Genomic DNA, 23537 nt, shown 5'->3' on the forward strand with positions numbered 1-23537 from the left:
AAGTAGGGGGAAGGACTAAGAGCATAAGTTTGTTCTAAAACTTCCCCTTGAATTAACAAGCTTAAATGGGTTCTGGGACTACAATTGGTGGGCACTAGGATCTATGCATCCCTGTATCTACAGTGATTCCTTGTGATGGGGTAAAGAGGTAAGAGAGATTTCACATGATTATTCATATATAATTTTGAAAAAATATATCAGTTTCAAATTCAAATATTTTATCTGCTGCAGCCTGAATTTGCTTCACAATTATAGTAACTAATATTAAGTACTACCAGCGAGTATTTCAGTAGAAATCAAACTTAACTTTCCATAAATATTATGATTTTTGAACAATTTGCTGTTTAAAAATCCTTCTTACATGGATAGCCATAAACAAATTACATGATACACAGCTGTCAGTGGAATGTAATATGCATGACATTAGCTGTCCTTACTACAATGTGACAGGGTAATTAACTATGGTTTATTACTACCCTAGTAAATCCCCTTTAAATTACATAACCTCAATCCAATGACTCCTTTTTCATTTCACTCCTACCTTCAGACAATTTTACACAGTTTAGGAGAGACTTTCCAAAGTGGAAAGGTTAGATACATTACATAACATTTCCACAGCTGGAGGTACTCCATAAATTTATTAAAACCATCTCAATGTTTGAGGTACCAAATAATGAAAAATTACATCACTGGACTGAAGGAATTAAAAAACTTTAAAACTTTTGCTTCTTTAAGAATATGGTTAGGATAAAATTTGTTAACTGCCTTCTTTTTTCTTCACCACAGGCTTCACATTAACTAATACCTTCAAGGATGATAAAACAATATTTAATAAACTCTTAAAAAAAAATTACAAAATGAAGGATGAATATTTACATTAATGAACAATGTTTGAATGATGAGTATCTTGTACCTTGTAACATCATTAAAACTTCTACTACACACTTCTCACATTAAGAAACTTTGTATTCTTCAGAGTAGATTCTTCTGTATTTGTCTTCACTAACTGGAACAATTTTATGCTCATCACACCATGGGATATAGAAATCTCTGTACATTTTCTTCAGAGTCATGTTTCTGTTTATATACATTTCAATATGTCTTCGAGCTGCCTGGAGTGACTGATCAGAGTATTTGTTGGGCCGATTGTTATGTTTTCCTCGCTGGTCTGGTTTTGGCAGTAGGTTACCATCTTTCATTTGTTTCATCAGGTTGCCTATTCTTCCTCTGCTGTTCTGAAGGCCATGCACACCCATAAACATTTCTTTACAAACTTCTACATGCTTGCCACGGACTTTACACCAATAGGTAAAGGTATAAGTCCTTCTGTTGGAGCCTTTCACATAATGGCGGCTCACAGGCTTGATTGAGATGTTGCCATATAGATAAACATTCTGGTCGTCAAAGTTACCCATATCCCAGAAGGCTGAGAAAATTTCATTTGCCCCATGTTCTATTTTCGACCAGCATTTCTTCTTGCAGTTGCATGGAGGCCCCATTGCTCTGCCTCTTATCTCTTTGCCAGTTGCACGAGATATATATGGGCGGCCCTGGTCTCTGAAGAACTTCTGATGTGTCTTCTTGTGTAGATCATTTGGGACATTCTGCTTTTCACGCTGAATTCTTGGCACCTGCAAAATGAACAATATATATAATAACAGAAATGTATCCACATATAAAAATGTTTATATAGTAGGAAGACAATATTTTTGGTCCAGTTCAAAACCTCCTCTGATATGAAGATGCAGATCATATGCATGCACCACCTCTGCAGTTGCTCAGTGGTTAACACAAAGCGGCCAGCCTTATAGTGTTCAGGTTTGAATCCTGGTATGGGCAGCTGGCACCACTTGACTCAAGTATCCATCTACCCACTGTGGAGGCTGGCAAGTAAATGAAATACCTCTTGTAAGACTGAGGGAAGTTAACTGTGATCAACCTGCATGATGATGTGACTATCACAGAACAGTTGTTGAATAACCCACCACGAACTCAAAGGTCTAAATTATGGAGATAAGCAGCATGGCCTACGGGGCCTCATTGTATCTGCCTCAACCTTTTAACTTTACCCATTTCCTCCTGATGATTTTATTTTACTCAGAGGAGATCTCTTGTACTGGAGTTAATGAGGGCTACATCTGACCTCTTCGGTTCAAAAAGTATTTACTACCATGAATAATATGATTTTTTTTTTTTTTTTTTTTTTAATGCAGTGTCCCCTTTTTTTCCATAATAGCTAAAATAAATAATAATTTCCTTTTCCTCTTCCTTTCTGTGTACGTATGACTACACCAAGTGACAAGCCAAATGGTTTCCTGTAAACCAGGAAACCATTTACTATGCTGAGTGGTAACCATAAAACCAAACTATAGCACCTGGTGGTTTGGCAGGTAAGGCGCTCCAACAAGATTAAGCCTGTGTCGGTTTATATCCAAGGAGTGGTTGGGGTTTATTGCTCATATAATGCCACTCAGTGATGAGTGAGGCTGGTCACCCATCTTAAATGTCAGGAGCAACTTGCCTAGCCCCTCCTCATGGGGGAACACAGGATTAGATGATGATGATAAAAAAGTCACTCGATTCTCTTCCCTTTCATACTAATGAGAATACCCGGTAATGATATTCTGAACACTTACATAACTGTCCTGCTCTTGGAGTTGTTGCTGATGTTGTTGCTGCTGCTCCTGTTGTTGATGTTGCTGTTGCTGAGGATGATGGTTTTGGTGCTGGTGGTGATGAGGGTGTGGGTGCTGTTGGTGCTGATGTGGGTGAAGCTGTGGGTGCTGATGTAATGATGGGTGTTGCTGCTGCTGCTGGGAATTTGGGTCTATCCAGAGGGAGTTGTTCTGCGGAGGTCCATCCCCCCTTGGTCCATATTGTGGGATCTGAACACAGTATGGACCATAGGATCCACCAGGAGGACCACAGTATTGAGGCATTCCTCCCATGGGCCCATAACCTGGAATGAAATCATAGACAAATTAACATTCTGAGGCTCATATGACTCTCCTTCATACTGAGTTATCTGGCTGAAAGGCTTATGCCTGTATGCCAGATTCCTTTACATTAACTCTACACTACATTAATTCTACACACTGAGCTAAATAGAACTATAAGGTATTAGATGGAAAAATATACTGTACAAGAGTTATCCTGACCAAGAAAGGATTAAGAGTGGCTCAGGCTCCTATGACTAACTTCCTGCTGAATAAAAGCATCTAGTGTTGCCTGAAATAAGATACTGGTACTACAGCAGACATGACCATGGCAGGGGTACTGCCATCCTTGTGAAGAATAATTCCTAGCTGACAAAAAACTAATTACAGTACCGTACCATATCTATTGCCTGCTAGATACTGGTACCCCTTAAATTTATCTAGAGTACTGTCAATCCTGCTTAAAATACTCTGCCTTCCAGGCCAGGAGGGTGGATGAATTGCCTCAAACTAAAAACCTGAACTTCATTGAGGTCTTTCCTTACTGGAACAGAGCTTAAAATTTGGATGACTTTTAAAAACAGAGGTAGCCTGTCCTTGTCAGAGATGTGTTACAAAATAATACAATATTTTCTGTATAAATGATACTGTAACTTGTGAGAAAATGATAAACCAGCTTTACAGGCAGCAACAGAATTTTAATGACTATGGTAATTTCTTTTATTAATTGGACTTAATAGCATGCAGGAAATGAGGGCTTACCATACACTAATAAAGTACTGAATCCTTCCACATCTACGATGGTACAGTTGTGAACTTGTGGAGAAATGAAGTAATTACACTGTGTTGAAATCTGTCTTAACTAACTGGATTCTTTATAATAACTGAACAGGTCAGTTATGGAGGGTAGGAGGTAGTAGAGGGTGAGGATATGAAGGGGGCAGCAGAAAAAAGGTGCGGAGTAGTGAAGGACAAGAGGCAGTGGTTGAAAGGCAGGGGTAGGGAAAACTGTAACCTGTCTGAAAGAAATTAGCCATCTCATGCAGGCAGATTCCAACCTAGCACAACCACTTACATTTTTTCCCCCAGTGATATAATGGCAATACAGCACCAGGTACCTTGCATATTTGGCTGTGGATGGGTCATGTGAGTTGGGCCAGGTTGGTCAACATGAGGTCTAGGCAACAAAGCATCGCAGAGGGGGTCGATGGTTTCAATGTCCACGTCCAAATTTTCATCCTCCTTAAGCTCCACCTCTGGTACTAAGGCTTCACTACGAGGAACATTTGTACTTCCATGACTGCTGCGACTGCTATCGCTGTCACTGCTCCCATCACTGTCGCTTTCACTGTTGTCCTTGTTCTTATCGGTACCCCTACTTTTTCGACCCTTGAGGAATGGTTCACCATTTTCTCTTTTGATCTTAACACTGTCTACAGAGCTGCTGGGTTTTCCAAATTTACTTTGTATAAATAAATTCATAGCCTCAAATCTATTCCCTTTTGCAATTAAACCTCTGATGTATTCCTTGTCAATTTCAGCCATTTTGAACTTTTTTTTTTAATACAGTTACATACAGCAATGGAGTTATAGTTTGGTTTCTTTACAATTCTTCAGTTAGTACATTACTCAAGATCTTGCCAGCATTAGCTATATATAACAATTTCTAGTTGCTATGTTAATGCCATCAGCTAACCACAATATGGTACAGTATTTAGTTTTCTCTTGGCAGAAAACTTGAGAGATATAACTGTATTTATGGTACTACTAGCTACTCCTACCCATTAGGCTATGCCACCTATTCTTTCGTGCACAATGACTCATCATTAGAGGTGACTGAAGCTCATTTTTCTTATGAAGCACTTCATGTGGATAACTTCAGCTGGAAAGGGAATGACATCTGAAAGAACAGATCACAATTAATTTTCACACCAACTGATGACATAGTTGTATTCGTTAATAACAATGCAACTGGCTTCCCATACAGTTTAAGAGCATAACAATAACCAATGTAGCACAAAGCTGTACAGCTATCCCATATGTATTACTATCAAGTAGATTGGTTCAGCCTAATGGCTGCATTTACGAAACTTTTATCCCTGCTAACAAAAGATTACATTACTGAAGAAGCATCAGGTTGTAATTACAATGCAAATAAACCTCTACCATCAGTATTATGTTCAACAGAATACAGAAAAATTAAGAGGAAAGATGAAAATGAAAATATGTGAGAATATTCTTAGTGACATTAACAGTAAACGAAACTTTAAACAACAGAATGCAACAGAAGAATATATGTAAGCAACTGTAATAAAAGAAAAAGGAGGGAAGGTGGACCAGTGTTTTATGCAACTCCTAGCCAGTGGCCAAGTACAGTACACAGACCTGTTTTGACACACAGCTAGACATAAACTGGTGTGATGTCTAAGGTTAACATTTCCTTGATCATAACTTTGTGCAGTGGTTCAAAACTGCTGACATGTTTCTTCAGACCACAGGCAACATCACCAATGCTCTATATAGCCTATATCTGAAGCAAACAGCATTTGGTAATGATGTCCGTAGCTTTCAGTAGTATTTACATGATTTCAAATCCAGCACAATAAAATGACATAAAGTTCAGGAAAATATTAAATGAGGACAGAGATGAAGCAGCCTGTTAACTCTTTTTACAGGGAACTCTTGTTTTCACCATTAACAGCATAGGAGCCTATCCCAAATACTCAGCTCAGACATGTAAGGCATGAATGACCAGCTGCTCAAATCTGAGCTTCATTCTGTTGTCAATAAACCTCAGACACCTGAAAAACTAGCGAAACACCTGCTGCAAATACTGTATTATAATACTGGATGTAGTGCTGCCTTTGGGTGACTCTACACTGAATGATGAACCAAATGGTTTCCCGTTAACCAGAACACCATTTACTACACTGGGTGGTGACCACACCCGTATGAAGCCTAGTGGTCTTGTGGGTTAAGGTGCTTTAACCCCTAAAAGATGGGTGTCCGCATATGCTGTCATGGCCCCCCACCTCCCACCCAAACACCAACCCCCACTCATCCCCACCCTCACCCTCCCACTGTCACCCCACCACCCCATCCCAGCCCCACTGCCATCTCCCCCCACACCCACCACCCCACCCCCAAACTCCCACTGCCCCCAAACACCCCCTACCACCCTTAACCCCCACCCTCCCAACAACCCCATCCTTCCCACACCCACCCCCCACAATCCCCCATCCCCTAACCATTCCCACTCCCCCACCCCTACCACCCATCCCCTACTATCTCCCACCCCTACCACCCATCCCCTACTATCCCCCACCCCCCCTCACCTCTAAACCACCCCACCCCTCCAATGCCCACTGCCACCCCCACCCTTTTCCCCCCACCCCCCACTTCCCATCCCCACCCATCACCCCCCCACACCCTCACCTCACCTCCCCCAAGCACCCAGCCCCCCCCTCCCTATACCACCCCACAACCCCCCACTCCCTGTACACACACTACCACCTCCCCCCACAAACCCCCCACCATATCGCACCTGCCGATTATGACCGTCCTGAGTGTAGCCAATGTCAAAACATTCTGATGGCCAACTTTTAGGGGTTAAGCAGATTAAGACCGGAAGGGTTTACATCTGAAGGATGGCTGGAGTTTACTGCTCACATAATGCCATTCAAGGGCAAGTGAGGTTGGTCACTCATCTTAAATGTCAAGATGGAGTTGCCTAGTCCCGGGCCTTATGTTCCCGACAGGGTTGAAAAGGCTTAAATGATAAATGGATGGATTCATCAAATTTATGTTATATAACTGATGACATATTCAAATATGGTTTAATATTCACTGGATGATCAGCAACACCAAACTGATTTCTGTAAGTTTATATAAATTACAATGCTCCTCTCTGATAGTCTCTTGATATGAAACAATATTTACTATGAATTGGAATGAAAAGGATCTGGACTGCATGTGGAATACATATTGACACTGCTTAGTTAGGAATGCTGTAAGTGGTGTGTGGTGCTGAAAGAGTAACAACAAAGAAGAAAGGTACAGCATGGTGGGATGAAGAGATTAAGAGAGCAGCAGAGGAAAAGAGGAAGAAGTGGCTAGAGTGGTTACAGGACAGGGGTTCAACTGCAGTAAGAACTGACTATACTGAGAGCATGGAAACAGACTAGTGAAGAGGAAAAAGGAGGTAAATGATGATTTAGTAAGAAAAATGAATGCAAATTACTCTAAAAATAGGAAGTTATTCTGAAAAGAGGAGCAGAAATATATAAGTGACAGTGACCCATGGGGATGAAGTAAGGACCAGATGGAAAGAATATTTTGAAAGCCTGATGAATAGGAACTGAGAGAGCAGTGCCACTGTAAACATGATCAGTTTTGGGGGTGTGCAGTGAACCAATGTAGTGCCAGGAAACGTAGCACTCGCACAGGCGAAGAATGCTGTGAAGTGGCTGAAAAACGGGAAAGCAGCTAGGGTTGATGAGGTGTATACAAAGATGATTATGGCTAGTGGGAAGAACAGAATGAAGTGCCTGCTGGAGATACGTAAAAAGGCATGGATATGTGAAACTGTGTCTGCAGAGTGGAAGAAGGCTGTGATTGTACCCCTGTACAAAAATAAAGATGAGCGAAGTGAGTGCAAGAATTATCATGGCATAAGTTTACTGCATGTGGTAAGGAGGGTACCGGTATATGGAAGAATTATTATAAAGTACGGTAAGAGAGCTATCAGAAGTCCTAGTGAGTGATGAACAAGGTGGCTGTAAATGTGGTAAAGGATGTGTGGATCAAATATTTGTAGTGAGACAGATAATGGAGAAGGCTTGTGAGATGGATCATAAGGTGTTTACGGCATTCATGGATCTGGAAAAAGCATACCGTACGACAAAGTAGACAAGGAAGGATTGTGGAAGGTTTTACACATGTACAGTGTTGAAGGTAAGCTGCTAGGTGCCATCAAGAGTTTTTATAATGGTAGTGAAGCATGTGTAAGGGTAAATGGGCATGTAAGTGAAAGGTTCATGATCGGTGTCGGGGTGCAAGAAGGTTGTGTGATGTCCCAGTGGTTGTTCAATGTACAGTATATACTGTACAGTATGGATGGGGTGATGAGAGAAGTAAAAACATGAGTAATAGAGAGAGGGATGGCATTGGTAATGAATAGTGATGGAGGGAATATCTCAAGTTTGTCGTATGCTGATGATGCAGTACAGTACTACTGTACTTGCAAATACCGCAAAGAACTTGGTAGACTAGTGCAGAGTTTTGCTAATGTCTGTGTGCATCGTGCCTTACAAGTAAATGTAGAAATGAGTAAAATAATGGTAATCAAAAGAGAAGGTGAATCTCATTGTGATGTTACAGTGAATGAAGAACAACTGGAATTGGTGAGAGTTCAAATACCTGGGTACAGTGACAGAAATGAGAGGAAAATGTGCAAAACAAGTGGAAAGTAGAGTGACATAAGGAAGGAAGGTAGCTGGTGCTATGAAGGCCTTGATAAGAAACAGAGGCTTAAGTGTTGCAGCTGCACGAGGCTTACACGAAGAAGTGTTAGAGCCAACTTTAACGTATGGATGTGAGACTATGGTGTGGCATGTAAATGAAAAGTCAAGAGTGAGAGCAGTGGAGATGGGACTACTTAGGAATGTATGTGGATTACGGAGAGTGGACAGAATACAAAATAATGTGATTCGTGAAATATGTGGGGTGAGGAAATCTGTGGACACCAGAATCGAAGACAGTGTACTGAGATGGTATAGTCATGTAGAGAGAATGGATAACAAGAGAGTGGTGAAAAAGGTATATCTGAGCAAATCCAAAGGAGGAAGGAGGCAAGGTAGGCCAAGAAGGTGGAAAGATATGGTGGATGAGTGTTAGGAAAAGAGGTATGGAAGTCAGTGAGGCTAGGGGACTGACAAGAGATGTGCTGGCTGGATGAATGTTGTGAGAGGCAGTGCATGATACGAGATTTGGCATCCCTTTTTTATGTGACAGAGTCTGAACTGACTCTATTGGATACATTTATGTGCACCGACAGAATATGGTCAATGTTTTTGGCATATGAGACAAAGCCAAGATTCCGGGGGCTTGAATGATAAGTGAATGGAAGTGTTGCCCATTGGACTGGGCAAATTTGGGCTATCTGGACATTGCTACTCCTCTCCCTGCCCTAGGGTGGGAAAGGTGGTCCGGATGACAATGATGATTTACTATGTTTGTACAGTCGTTTTTTTCAATCCATATATTGTGCTTCTGTCTGCTGATGTAAAAATTACCAATATTCTAGTCTTCATTACAGAAATAATGTGCAGTTGTCTCAAACGTCAAACTGTCAATATTCTCAAGCACTGTTATTTAATCATCATTAAACGTTTAACCCCTTGACAACAAGGACGTATTTAGGTTTATTCTAGCAACCCTTTACGATACTTATCCAACTTCGGAATAATACCCAGCAGTGGAGGAATAAGGAGACTACCTCTCCAGTTGGAAGTCACCCCTAAGTTGAATACAACAGTTTAAGGAATAGCAAGAATAAAATACAAAATACGTCATCTTGTTTAAGGGTTTAATACGACAATAAGAAGACAATACCCCGTACTTGTCACAGCCGAGGCACCCGAGGCAAGGGGATTCACAGGCAAGAGCTCCACCACCACATCTACACCCTTGTGTCCCACACAACCACACTCACTGATGCTGCTGCTTGCTATAGCTACCCTGATATTTACCCCGGCCACCCATCTATTGTCCTGTCTTATATAAACCCATTCATATATTTCCCACCCAGATAGTTATAGGGATTCGGGAGTGTTAAGTGACTATAGACGATCCTCTTTTGTTCGCTACCCTTTTCGCCCCACCTATAAGATCGAGTATTTACCTTTGTTTTGTTTACAAGGATGAGACATTCTAGGAGATGCTTCGAATTTGGATTTGAATTGCAAACTGGCGTCATTAATGGACCATGGTAGTTTTAATGGTGGATGAAACATGAACGCCACTAACCTCTATGTGACCACTTGTCGGCTGGTCATGCAGGCCGATCCGGAAAATCGTGATAGTTGGACAGAGCTGTACAAGTTGTTGCCTTACCTTCGCCAGTCCCTTTCCTGTACCGTGTGTGGAAAATTACTTGCTGAGCCGTACACACCCACAGAAACCAGCTGTCAGCATCATGTCTGCAGAAAGTGTATCGGTGGGAAAAAACGCCTCAAGCCATCCTGCAGTTGGTGTAAGGACTACAGCATGTATGTTGACAATGTTCAAATTAAACTGGTGTTACAGTGCTACAGAAAACTTTGTGAATATATTAAGTTTACACCCATATATTGTAAACTGTGCTCTATATACAGTAATGGAGGCCAGTTCAGTCTTGTTGATATGATAAATGAGGCAATTGAGAGTACTGCAGAAAATAATAAATGTGACGAAACAAACAATATACATGTACCGGTGGAATATGAAAGTGATGACAAGGATGGGATTGCTGTACCTCATAGTACCGAGTCAGGCATCCATGGTACAACGGTTGGTATGTCACTGTCCCCTGTGAGACAGCAGAGTTGGTCTATACAGACTCAGACTTCTCCTCAGGCTCCTCCTGCTCCTGTAGTCTCGGTTTCAGCTCCGGTTCCAGCTTCAGCTCTGGTTCCAGCTTCAGCTTCACCAATTCCAGTTGCAGTTCCAGTTCCGGTTCCTTCAGTTCCAGCTCCAGCTCCTCCAGCGCCTCAGGCTAGTGCACCATCGACAATAACTCTTAGTGTGGCACAAGTATCCTCCTTGCTGCAGCCAGTCACTACTACTACGTTAGCATCAGTTTCCTGTCAGTCGGGCCCCTCGTTGAGTCCGACAAAACCTGTTATACCTACAGCACCACCGATTATGCAGCCGACTCATCACTTTCCTCTACAAACAGTTGCTGCGACAACAACTACCATTACCACAACTGTCGGTGGTACATCTGGGTTGACTTTCCCCCCAGGTACAATATTCCCAAGTACAAATGTAGTTAAGCATAGTGTTGTGAAAGAAGTACCATACCCAAAGCACAATTCCTCAGTGAACAATGGCTCTTCTATGTACTCTGTTTTATTTGCAGAAGGTGATAGTACAAAAATAACCATCAAAAGAAAGCCACCAGAAAGTGATAATACCAATAAGTCAGTTGCCATTGAACCGGAAACCGTACCCCCTGGCAATCAGGAATTAATAAGAAAGCCGAAGCCTAAACCCAAACCCAAGCCAAAGCGTAAGGGTTGTCGGTGTGGCAATGCAACAGCAACCCCAGGGAAACTAACATGCTGTGGGCAGAGATGTCCGTGTTATGTGGAGGCAAAAGCGTGCATAGAGTGTCGGTGTCGTGGCTGTAGAAACCCACACCGTCCAGGAGGGAAAAAAGTGCGACCTGTAATCCCCCAGCTGGCTAATATACAAATCCACCAGGTGCAGCCAGTCCATGGCCGTACCACTTCTGCCGCTATCCCAGGCACCACCACCACCACCACCTGCACCACCACCATCATGCCATCTCCACCCACATCCTCAACTGTAATCACAAACACAACGTTACCTCAAACCATCCGAGCAATGCAGGCCATGCATGCCGTACAGGCTGTGCATGGCGTTAGCAATGTCCAGGCTGTTGCTGGAGGGGTTCATCAGTTGATAAGTCTTAGCAGTGGAATGGTTCAGGCTCCATTGCCATCTGGCCTTGGTGTCAACCCTGTGGCTAGTTTGTCAGTCAAACCAGTCAGTCTGGCCCTCACCTCAGTACCAGCGCATCTCCTCATCAACGATGATAGATCAACATCCAACAGTGACCCAGACAACAGTGATGTAGATGTGGATATATAGCAGAGGTAGAACTTGTCCAGATACTGGAAATTTTAGCCATGTAAAATGAGTGAAATACAAATTTCAGTATGTTATATTCATTTATCAGACAGTGTTGAAAATCTTTAAAAACAGTAATTTCCATTTAGGACGGGAATCCACTCCTTTGTTTCTAAAGGAAATACTGTATGTTTCTAAATTGACCATCCAGAATATGGTGGGCTGTAGTGTCCCCTTTTTGTACCGTAATACTTATCAGTATTCTGTTGCACATTCCTAATTGTAAGGCACATCATTTGTTGTAAAAATGTTGGTGTCTTAATCTGTATACTTTTTCATTTAATAAGAGGTTCATGCATTTACTTACAAGCAGTACTGTACAGTAATTTTAATTAAACTTAGTTCAGTCAGATACAGTCAGTACTGTGCTAACATTGGCATAATATTTTTCCCGGTGATAACTCTAGCATGTAGGATCATGAAATTTGCAGTTGTAATGATTATAGATTTTTCATTTTATGTAAATCAATTCCAGTAGTCAGTTTCTTTGTATATATTGGTATTACAATACAGTAATGATGGATTATTGAAAGTTAATACAATAATATTAATTGTAAATTTTTGAAGTGCTGTTACTGTCAGTAGAGTACAGTATACCGGTACTGTACTGTTGTTTTGTATTTCATTTTGTAGTTATTTCTTACGGATTTTACATATACTGTAGCCCATTTACTTCCCCCCAGCCCCCTGCTGTTTATTGACAAACTCCAATCTCTCATGGATTATCAAAATCATGTCCTCCATAATGCTGGATGGATTTTTGTAATTTATTTTATGGAAGTATGTCATTTTAATGCTTGAGTTACAGTATTGTATTACCAAGATTACTTCATTGTTTATTGCTTGTTGCTGTGTTTGTTGACGATATGAATGACTGATGACATCTTGTTGGCTTTTAAAAAACTCAGGGTAGTAAGTGCAATCCTCTATGTTAAATGTAGTTAAATTATTTTTTCCTGAGACAGCCGTTGGGGTTTATCTTATGAGCATTATGGTATTGTACTTCTTTTGCCAAATATAAATTTTGTAAGGTGTGATTTCATGTTTTACATGTTTTGAGAGAATATTTTGTGGGAAAATGTATACCGGTAACCTGTCAAGATTTCTCACCGCTGTAGTTATTTTAACTTGTAGCTGAGGTGTTAAAATTATTGGTCATAGCTGAGGTTTTGAAATTATTGGTCAGTGCAGGTTTTTATGTTTTCTTCTGAAGAAGTTTACAGGTACTTGGATGATTTATTGCAGCATTTTGTTACCTCTTCAGTCTGGTGATGGATTCTTTATTAAGTTTTTGCTCTCATACGGTACCTCAAGAAAATTTTATTGTGTGTAAAAGTGGCTTTTTGAACTGGTGGGTTAGTTATAGCTTTCACTGACCCTTTCACCAAAAGAGTACGGTATTCATTTAGATTAATAAAATTGCCTGGAGGTAGCAAGAACAAACTTAGAATACATCATGGGATTTGAGGGTTACAGTAATTTATTAGATCATTTTAATTTACCGGTACAGTGAACATGAATAATGACCACAAATACCATCTTTACAGTATACGGTACATATGTATATATAAATATATATACCAATATATATATATATATATATATATATATATATATATATATAAAACAGTGTGTACAGGGCAGCTTGTGTATAGTGCTCCATAAGAAACTCATCTGCTGGTATTTATGTGTTGTGAGGATGGCTCTGTCAGCTGGAGTGGGCAGGGTGTAGGAGTGGGAGTAGGAAATGAATAATTGAAGCAGGATAGACACTGATAATGTACAAGAAATCACCTAGTGGAGTGGAAGAGGAGCGTTATATATGGCCTTGAGATACTAACCTTAAGACATGATTCTTTAGCTAATTTTGAGTGGGGAAAAAAAAAAAAAAATAGGAACATGGGTTCAAGTCTCAGCCCTTACAAAACTACAATTACTAGTGACCTTTTGCTGAATTGTGAGGGAGACCATTTATTCCCCTCAGGTCATCATTAATTGTATAGTAATTCCATAATGGACTAGATTTGGACGCATATTGATATAGGATTTTTTTTTTACCCCCAAAGTAGCTATCTGAAGAATAAAGTCCTGGGACACCTGTATACAGTGCTTGTTTGGTATTGGGCCAATAGGGCTATATTTTCCAAAATATTTTTTCGACACTAATTATTTTAATGTTTTTTATCTTTTTAAACTTTACCATTTGATGTGCAGTGTACTGTATACTGTACACTGACAGATTGGTAGTGAACAGCCTGCCAGATTTAATTTGAACTACTGAGTCTGCTTAGGTACTGTTTAGTCAATTATTGTACTTCATTAAAAATTACTTTTAATACCATATATTTTCACATGTTATGCTATACCTTATGCATAATATTGTATGATAATTAATTCTGATTAGATAGTGTACAACAATGAGTCATAAATTGGCTGCTGTATTTGATATATGTGTAATAATAGATTTTCAGTTTTATTTGCAAGGATTTTAAAAATAAAAGAAGTGAAATGCTGTAATAGAGTACTTTCAGTTCCTATGTCATCCTTGGAGGCAGTTGGGTGGGTCCAATATACATGGTGGTTCATAATACATATACTGCACCTTCCTTGTCTTTTGTATGGTGAATTCTTGTATGTTGTGGGAACAGCTCAGTCAGTTCAACCTGTGTCTACCCTGCATCATTTTCTAATTTCTGTAACACCTTTCATGCATTATAGTGTCTGCTTTTTTTGCACCAGTTGATTGCATGTTTCTTTAACTAATTTTGTGAAGCTGGGTAGACATGGTGAAGCTGACTTAGTTTTTTCCATCATATGAGAATTTGACAGCTGAGTGGCATGGTGGTGTGTAGTATATGTAGGCTACCACTGTGTACCAGTACCGTACCGGTAATGTAAGATATCTGTAAGCTGTGTATTTTGATTGTATCGTATTTTCTCTCTGAATATAATGAGACTTGTAGACTACAGTATTAACCCCTTGAATCCTGTGGCATAATTTTCATTTCATTCTTGCTGCTGGTCAATAACTTTATTAAATATGACAAAAGGAATGAAAGGGTTTAAATAGGGCTATATCTGACCCCTCCAGTTCAAAAATTTTATCTTGAGCTGAAGGAAATTGTCAGGTACCACGAAAAAACAAGAGATGTCCCTTACCTCAGTGGGTTAAAACAAAGGGAGTACTGTATCATACTGAAAGGTGATATATCTTGTAAATACCTATTTTCCTTTCCTGTTAGACAGCAGCTACTCATAGGTTGCTGGTAGCAAAATAGTGAACTGTTAATTTGTTGACATTTGTGAAAGTGTTACATTTACTTAACAGAACAATTAGTGGAAAAATGTTTAAAATGCTTCAACACCATATTCATTGTGACATTGGTTTCAGGTACTGTAATTGCTTTGGAAGGTTTGACTTTTATTTTTTAATGTGCCAGCCATGTTTTATTTATAGAGGTACTGTATTAACAGTGAATGCTGTACTAGACTATCTTATGAACCTCAGGTCACAATGATTTTATGCAGTGCTACTTACTGATGCTCGAGGAACGAATGTAACGTAGCTAATACCATTATAGTTTCAGAAGTCACATTGCCTTAATTTTTTAAGTGAAAAGATGGTTTTAGAATACTGTACTGTCTGTCATACAATACATAGAAAAAAAAAAAACTACAGTAGTACTGTATCAGTATTTTAACTCAGCCCAGACATATTTTTAAGCTTTATTCACACTATCTCCAGATGACTTTATTCAGTCTAGGAGACAGCCCCTATAGTGAGACATAACGAAGATTATTCTAGTACCTAACTCCTCCAGTCTGGAGTCTCTCCAAAGCTTAATAATGTCATCTGTAGGCTGATTTGAAAGACTAAAGTGGAAATGTCCCTTGATCAAAGAGGTTTTAATTAAAGGCAGCAACAGCACTGAGTAAAATGTTTTGATAATTAGGCTAAAAAAAATACCATATAAAATTTATAGGTACTCTGTAGCTAACAAGTTTGTGAAGAGATCAGTGAATGTACGGCATGTACCATATTGTGCTAGAAAGGCTTGTACAGTAGCTACTGTATTTCAAAAAGAAATCCTGTTTTCCTGGGAATCCCTCAGCCCCCCAGTCTGTTAACTCTTAAAACCCCCAGATGATTTTATTCAACTTGGTAAAAGTGTCTCATATTGAATGAGTTAATGAAGGCTCTGGCAAACTCCTCCAGTCTGGAAAGTCTCCCCCGAGCTAAATGAAATTACTGGTATCTGAAGGTAGGGATAGCAATAATAGAATGAAAAATACATCATCACACTGAAGCTGCTAACAGCACTGGAAGCTATCACATCTTCTCTCTGACATGAGTTTAAATGTAATTGGGTGTAGCTGTCAAACTCATGAAACAAATATGTGATATTGATAATTTCAGTAACACATATTGTACAGTAGTATTTATTTATTTATTCATTTATTATTATTATTGATAATTAACTTTAGTGATGGTTTTAAGTGTGCTAAGTGTTGGTTAATTAAATTGCAGGCTTGCCTGGTGCCCTTCTCATATCTTTCCCATTTTCATCAGTACATGATTATGGTATATTTGGCACTACATATTGGTACTGTATTATCCCCTTGTCATTTTACTACATCAATTTCCTAGTGATTACATTTGTTCTCAAGAGGTCATGCTGTCTTTTGCTTCCCATGCAAAGAGATTATACCATAATATAGATAGCTACATACTTGTTTGTATTGTACTTCCATTTTATGGGTGGCACGTTTAAAAAAAAGTACCTGTCTTGTACTCTGACTTCCACTACCATTCCTACACATAATCATTTAATTTCCCCTACACTGAGGTGCCACATTGGCTGTTATACTCTGTTTTGGCAAGTGTTTGGTACTGTCTCCCAGTAGCTGATACTGTCAATTTCCACTCCATCTTTCTCTCTGAACCACTGCCATGAGGGATGACAGTTAATGCATTGCCTTAAGGGCTGCCAATTCCATTTGGCCAGTACACTTGCCAACTTGAAATATAGTAATCATAGGCAGCTGACATAATCTCCTCCACCTGTGGATCCCAGAGTATTGTAATTACTGCAACAAATAACTGTATTCCATCTTGTGATACACCACAACTACATTTGCTCATAGCAAATACCTTCCAGAACTGCCTTCCTTTGGGTATTTACTAGCTGTTGAAGGCCATCATACTACAATTAATTATGTATGTATGTGTTAACTGATGTAAAATCCTATCCAGGTAGCAGAAGACAACCTGTCATCCCTCAAAATAACTGAAATGACCTCATAGATCATATTTATCAGTAGTGTATGTGTGGGACTGCTAGCCAGCTGTCTCTCACCTTATTCTGCAGTGCCATATCACCTTAATTGTCCATTTTTTATTGTTAAAATTTATTTGTGTGTGTGTGTGTGTATGTCCATTACCAGAGGCCCAGCAGTGTTCTTACATGCCACACACCCTCACATATTACCACTTTAGCAATAATACTCACTGTTAACACTGAAAACAGTACATGTTAGGGTTGTCTCTTTCAGGACTGGTGTAATGGTATTAGTGATGTTTTTATGACATGGTTGGCTGTGTGAAAAATCAGGTGTCTGTTTTCATGAAATTCAAGTAATCACTACTATTTCTTCCTCCAGCCTGGGATTGATCTTACATTCCTTTTAGACAGCAAAACACGTCTCTAACCACTTGACCACCACATCCCCAAGAGTGCTTGAGTTTCACAGCCTTTCTTTGATTATCAGAGATTTTCACTTATCTGGTTGCTTGTAGCCTTTGTTGAAAGTACTTGGATGAGGCATAATGGATGAATAGCCCATGAGGCAATATAGCAGAAGAGAGCAAGAATAAATAAATAAATAAATACAAGAAGATTAAGCTGGGAAAGGCCTCAGGAATTGATGGAGTGTGTGGTGAAATGCTTAGGTATGGGGGTGAGATTGTTGTGGAGTGGATATGGAAGTTGTGTAGATTGGCTTGGGAAGAGGGAAGGGTTCCAGAGGACTGGAAATCAGGTATAATTGTTCCTCTGTACAAAGGAAAAAGGGAGAGAGAAGTATGTGGTAACCACAGGGGTATTTGCCTTCTTAGTGTGACTGGTAAAATATATGGTAGAATACTCATTGATAGGGTTAGGCATATGACAGAGGAGCTAGTTGGAGAAGAACAAGGGGGATTTAGGAAGGGAAAAGGGTGTGTAGATCAGATATTTGTTCTAAGATGTTTAGTGGAGAAGTATCTAGAGAAGGGAAGGAAAGTGTATGCTGCCTTCGTGGACTTGGAGAAAGCTTATGACAGAATAGATAGGCAAGGTATGTGGAAGGTATTGAGAATATATGGAGTGGAGGGGAAATTGTTGAGTGCTGTGAAGAGCATGTACGAGGGAGCTAGGGCTACGGTGCGAGTGGATGGTGAGCTGAGTGAGTTCTTTGATCTCAATGTGGGACTGAAACAGGGGTGTGTGATGTCTCCATGGCTGTTTAATATATATATGGATGGGGTTGTAAAGGAGGTGCAAGGTAGGGCAGTGGATGTGGGGGTGGCCTAATGAATGAGGGTGAGATTTGGAAGCTTCCGGTGTTGCTGTTTGCTGATGATACAGTATTGTTGAGTGAAGATGAATGGGAGTTGCAAGGTTTGGTGAATGAATTTGGGACAGTGTGTAGGAGGAGGAAGCTGAAAGTTAATGTAAACAAAAGTAAAGTTATGGTGTTTGAGAGGAATGAAGTCACAGAGTGTGCAGTGAGATTGGATGGTGAGGATATGGAGAATGTGAGTGCATTCAAGTACTTAGGTAGTGTGATGAGTAAGGATGGAACTTTGGGGGATGAAGTACGTGAAAGGGTACAGCAGGGAAGAAAGGTTGTTGGTACACTGAAAGCAGTGATGAGAAATAGGGAGGTGAGTATGGAAGTTAAGAAGTCACTGCATGATGGTATTGTGATCCCTACCCTGACGTATGGAAGCGAGGCGTGGACCTTGCAAGAGGGGAACAAGTCAAGAGTGAGAGCAGTGGAAATGAGTTACTTGAGAGGAGCATGTGGAGGGACAGGTTGACGAATGAAGAAGTGAAGGAACGTTGTGGGGTAGATGTGGATGTGGTTGAAAAGATTAGGAGAAATACACTGAGGTGGTTTGGACATGTGGAGAGAATGGAGAATGAAAGACTGACTAAGAGGGTGTATGTAGGTGAGGTGGAGGGAGGGAGAGGGAGAGGTAGACCGAGGATGAGGTGGAGGGATGGAGTTGAGAGGTATATGAGGGAGGGGGGGGTGAGTTGGGGGGAGGGGAGTCAAATGGTGGGTGACAGAGTGACTTGGAGGCGTTTTGTCTGCGGCCACCCTTTGCGGGATTAGGGCGTCGGGCTATACAGTAGATAGATAGATAGATAGATAGATAGACATCACCATACTGAAGAGGCTGACATTTCAGTGATGCCAGGATTGGAGTAAAACTACTGTTCTTCAAGATTTCATTCAATTTCCCTACTAGCATTCCTCATTTTAAGTGATGGTTGGATTTCAAAATACTAAAACTTTTTCCATACACTGTAACTGGTATTCTGAAATGGGGGAAACTTGCAGATGAAATCTATAGGTGACAATGAAAATGAACAGTAATTTCACTACAGTATATATACCTTCTACTTAACTCTTTGAATCTTATAACATATTTCTAGTTTATGTCTGCAACTTTGTTAGCAATTTTAGTTCCCATAGGATGGACACTATAGAGTGAAGGAATTATATAAAGCCTATATATACTCCTTTGCTACTTGGGCACCTTCATAACTTGAGTACCATTGTCTGGTAACAGGAATAAAAAATAAAGTACATCATCACAGTGTATGGGTTAATGACAGAAAGGAACAAAACAACATACCTTATAATCATTAATAATCATTAGTCAGTGTTTCCTAAACATTTAATCCAAACATTGTAATATACTGTACATCTTTATATAATTTTCACATAGGATAATGCTTTATATTCCAACACTCCATTATGTGACAAAGACCTTCCTTCCACTTTTAGCCATTACATTACCAGCATTATTTTTTCAGTATTTCTTTTCTGCAATATCATATATCTGTCTCCTTTAGTTTCAAGGGCCATGTTTCACTACAGGTATTAAAACAATGAAAGTGTGAGCAAACTCAGTTTTTTAACAATAATTTCTTAAACATATGATTGTGGTACAATATGTCCATCCTTTCTAAACCTTTGCTGACTACACTTTGTAATGGGCTCAGGCTGATCACATGTAACAATTATGGTACAAGAGTTTTGTAAATGCTCATAAAATGTGTCAGGCATGCTAACACTTTTGCACTCATGGTTAATACAGGTTTGTGTCAAGCATTTCCTGTCATGCATGCCCTCCTTGTTTCTGTAGTGTATTATTCTGTCAGTCAGCCTCACAGGAGTCAATGTCTTGCTCTGTTATATGGAAGCAATAACTCTGCTATCTGTCCATGGAAAAAGATGGGAATCTGCAGACCTTCCATTATGTGTGGAAATAAACTAAGAGACAATAGATATAGATTTAAACAAAGTTAAGTTACAGTCACACTGCTTCATGATTATGTTAGATCTGTTAGGCTGGGTCTGAATAGCTATCTTTTCTCATTTTGGAGATTTCTAGATTTAGTGCAAAATCCACATAATCTCCAAAATGCTAAGAGATAAACCACATAAATACAACCTAACATTTGCAGCTAACTGGGAAGTGATGTAACTAACCTAACCCTACTTAAACAGACTTGGTAGTTAGTGCCATGTCAGATTTTTATTCTCACACAGTGGAAGGGCCACAGAAGGGTGGCAGCACTTTTCTTCCATACTACTGTACTGCTGGTCATTGTCATTTCACTCATGCTTACTACATAGGAACAGTGTACTCTTTCCCTTTTAACTGATTGTCTGTCTGTTTATAGCCAGATGCCATAATCCTGTAAGGAGTGGCCATTTGTTTTTGAGTTTGTTGTTTTACAGGGATGGGCACTAACCTTCCCCTAGCCCATTTATTCACATGCAGGGAACACCTATAGGTTGGTCATATGGTTACCACAGTGCACTGTAAATGGCTTCCTGGCTTACAGGAAACCATTAGGCTTGTCACTCAATATAAAGCCACCTCAAAAGGAAAGAAGAGTAATAAAAAATGACAGGAAAAATGGGATAGATAGAAAGAGAGGAGGGCAGACACAGAAAAAGAATGATATTGGTGAGGGAAGAAGTATGCAGCACTACATCAGGTGAATGGATGATTGTCATTACCACCAACCACCTTGACTGGTTGTGCTTACATTTATTGTATTTTGTATCTTTACTGGTGTTAACATTGCCCTGCTAGTACCCTTTATATGAATAGGAGATTAACTAGCACAGTAATATGTTGTAGGTAAATTAAGAAAAATCTGAAATTTATGACATTTAATTCAGCAAAAATTCCTCTACTTAGATAACACTGGGAAAATGCCGTGTAAATTTGGAACTGGTTATATTATCTGTCCAGGCCCAAGATATATTTAACATCTTGGATTTACAAGTACAGTATGGTTGATGGGATTTACCAGGAATTATAAAGTCCCCTTGATCTTATACTGTAAATTGTGTGTATTAACATAATGACCTACTGTGTGTGTATAATATAATGTATATACCAGTAGGTATGAATATATTGCACACTGCACACACATACGTGTACCAGTACTGTTATACATTGCTGATCAAGTAGCATGGTGATTTACACTCGTTATTATCACATAAATAGGGAGATACTGTTATAAGTTCATTAATATTGTTCAGTGCAACACAGTATTTGAACAAATAGCACTGGCCTTTCTCATTAATTCTTCAGTATTGCAAAGACCACTTTGGTACTCTACATGAAGAATTGTATTTCACTGAGTATCCAGACTGTTCACTGCTAGATACCCCAAGATATAAGGTGTTCCTTGTGATGGAGCTCTGCTGGAATACCACTAACCCTTTCAGTCCAGTGACAGTGCTCATTTTGTTCTACCCCTTGACAAATTCTTCACTTTCTTTCAGACTGGAGAAGTTAGGTATAGCCTTCATTAATTTTCTGTCTTCAAGAGAGCGCTCCTAAACTGAATGAAATCATCTGGTAGCTGCAACTATAAACCAGTAAAACAACAACACTGGATTGAAGGGGTTGAAAATCTATCTCCAAGGTGAGGGAATTACGGTACTGTACCCTATAACTACAACTATCCTGTCATCAGGAGTAGTCTTACTGGATGCTCTCCATCTTGTTAAACCAAAGGTGACACACACATTTATTAGCCCTGTGGTACCTCTTATGGCTTTATATTTACGTAACAAAAGTTACTGTTTACCATACCCTGGGGTAGTGTTAAATACAGTACCTTATAATTGTAATTATTAGGTTTGTTCTTATGGTTTATGATATGCTGCAGGTATCATGGTTAGCAGAGAATTACTGCAGAGAAATGATCGTACAGTATACATTTCCAGTTTGAGTTCAAACATTTTGGGATCTCTCTCTAAAGGGACTGATTGGTTAAGGCCTGCAATTTGGATGAGTGTAAGATTCATGCCTGTTAAGTGTACAGATATGTGTGTATAGAAGGATGATTCTCTTGTTCACATCACTGCCTTAAGAAGGGTGTCTCAGTGTTGTGGATGTCCTGTGTGGTACAGGTTGGCGGGTAGTTGCCTTCATGCACTTCAGAATACATCATGATGGGAAACCATAAGAGTCTAAAAAGTCAGCATCTTTAAAACACTCAGTGAACATGAAAGCTTTTCTTCCACTACACACATCTTGTAAGCTTCTGGGGAAGCTGTACAGCATGTAGCTAGCCCAGGTAGCAGTTCATCCCATGAGGCATAAAATAGTATTAAATATAATGCCGAAGCATTTCCAGCATGCAGAGATGCACACATTAATAAAACTGGCATAGAAGCAATGAATGCTTGGTGAAAGGATCAAAGGTGGATAACCTAAGCCTTTCCTTCCCCATGGAACTACGAATAGCTGCTCAAGCTGGATAAATTAAGTCTTTCTTTCCCCATGTAACAACAAATAGCCGGGTTAACCTCTTGTTGCATTGATTCTTGGCCAAACTGTGGCATGAAATGTTTATCATAAATAAGCACAGGGGAATAAAACTCGGTAAGCTGTACAGAGGTGAAACAAAAATCATGAGTGAGCAATGTGTCTAAAATTTAGTGACCTATCAAGCAAATGTATCACCCTTATATGTTATGGACATAAAAAGTCATGACTGATGGTTGACCCCACCTTACCTGGTGTATATCTGCAATGCACAACAGGAATCATTTTACATTATGAACACAGCACAGTGACCAAAATAATTATTTGTCATGTCAGCTAAGGTCATTAGGTAACAACAGAGTGGAAGCATTTCTCTTGTACATATAGCCTGTAATCAATGTGCTGTCTTCACATCCAGGTGCATGGCTTTATTGCATCCTGAAGTGTAAAATGTAGCCTACCAGGATTTGACAAGCTGTAAATTTAGTGAATGATAAGTGCAGTGCAGCAGCAGTTACAAAACTGAAAGTTATATTAATTTTGACATAATTCTTCCATTCAAGTTGCCTTGGATGAGTATTTTTGATGTTTTCATTCAGTGCATTAGACGTTCATTA

At 39.7% G+C, this 23537-nt stretch overlaps 2 protein-coding genes across 3 annotated transcripts; one reads left to right on the forward strand and one right to left on the reverse strand.

The window, feature by feature from the left end:
• Positions 1 to 237: 237 nt before the first annotated feature.
• On the reverse strand, positions 238 to 9633 carry LOC145393471 (uncharacterized). 2 transcript variants are annotated; one of them, XM_080267576.1, is made up of 4 exons: positions 9556 to 9633; positions 4055 to 4836; positions 2637 to 2959; positions 238 to 1631 (listed from the first exon to the last, which is right to left on the reverse strand). In XM_080267576.1, the coding sequence occupies exons 2-4, from the start codon at positions 4479 to 4481 to the stop codon at positions 954 to 956; spliced, it is 1428 nt and encodes a 475-aa protein (XP_080123702.1). In that variant the 5' UTR covers positions 4482 to 4836; positions 9556 to 9633; the 3' UTR covers positions 238 to 953. The 2 variants fall into 2 exon arrangements, with proteins under 2 accessions (XP_080123702.1, XP_080123703.1); XM_080267577.1 differs by lacking the exon at positions 9556 to 9633 and having other exon boundaries at positions 4055 to 5258.
• A 314-nt stretch (positions 9634 to 9947) lies between these two features.
• On the forward strand, positions 9948 to 11810 carry msl-2 (male-specific lethal 2). The gene is made up of 2 exons (XM_080267505.1): positions 9948 to 10484; positions 10533 to 11810. Exons 1-2 carry the CDS (start codon positions 9948 to 9950, stop codon positions 11808 to 11810), a joined length of 1815 nt encoding a protein of 604 aa, XP_080123631.1.
• Positions 11811 to 23537: the final 11727 nt, after the last annotated feature.

This window comes from Coenobita brevimanus, chromosome 24 (genome assembly GCF_032717465.1).
Source record: "Coenobita brevimanus isolate Jiangsu-jjx chromosome 24, ASM3271746v2, whole genome shotgun sequence".
Lineage (NCBI taxonomy): Eukaryota > Metazoa > Arthropoda > Malacostraca > Decapoda > Coenobitidae > Coenobita > Coenobita brevimanus.

Excerpts from the sequence above, each read along its gene's own strand:
- LOC145393471 (XM_080267576.1), bottom strand. The coding sequence starts at position 4,481 with ATGGCTGAAATTGACAAGGAATACATCAGAGGTTTAATTGCAAAAGGG. Across the intron at positions 2,960-4,054 it reads TCCACAGCCAAATATGCAAG|GTTATGGGCCCATGGGAGGA; the intron begins GTACCTGGTGCT and ends ATTTCATTCCAG. Across the intron at positions 1,632-2,636 it reads TCCAAGAGCAGGACAGTTAT|GTGCCAAGAATTCAGCGTGA; the intron begins GTAAGTGTTCAG and ends TTCATTTTGCAG.
- msl-2 (XM_080267505.1), top strand. The coding sequence starts at position 9,948 with ATGAACGCCACTAACCTCTATGTGACCACTTGTCGGCTGGTCATGCAG. Across the intron at positions 10,485-10,532 it reads CAGGCATCCATGGTACAACG|ACTCAGACTTCTCCTCAGGC; the intron begins GTTGGTATGTCA and ends TGGTCTATACAG.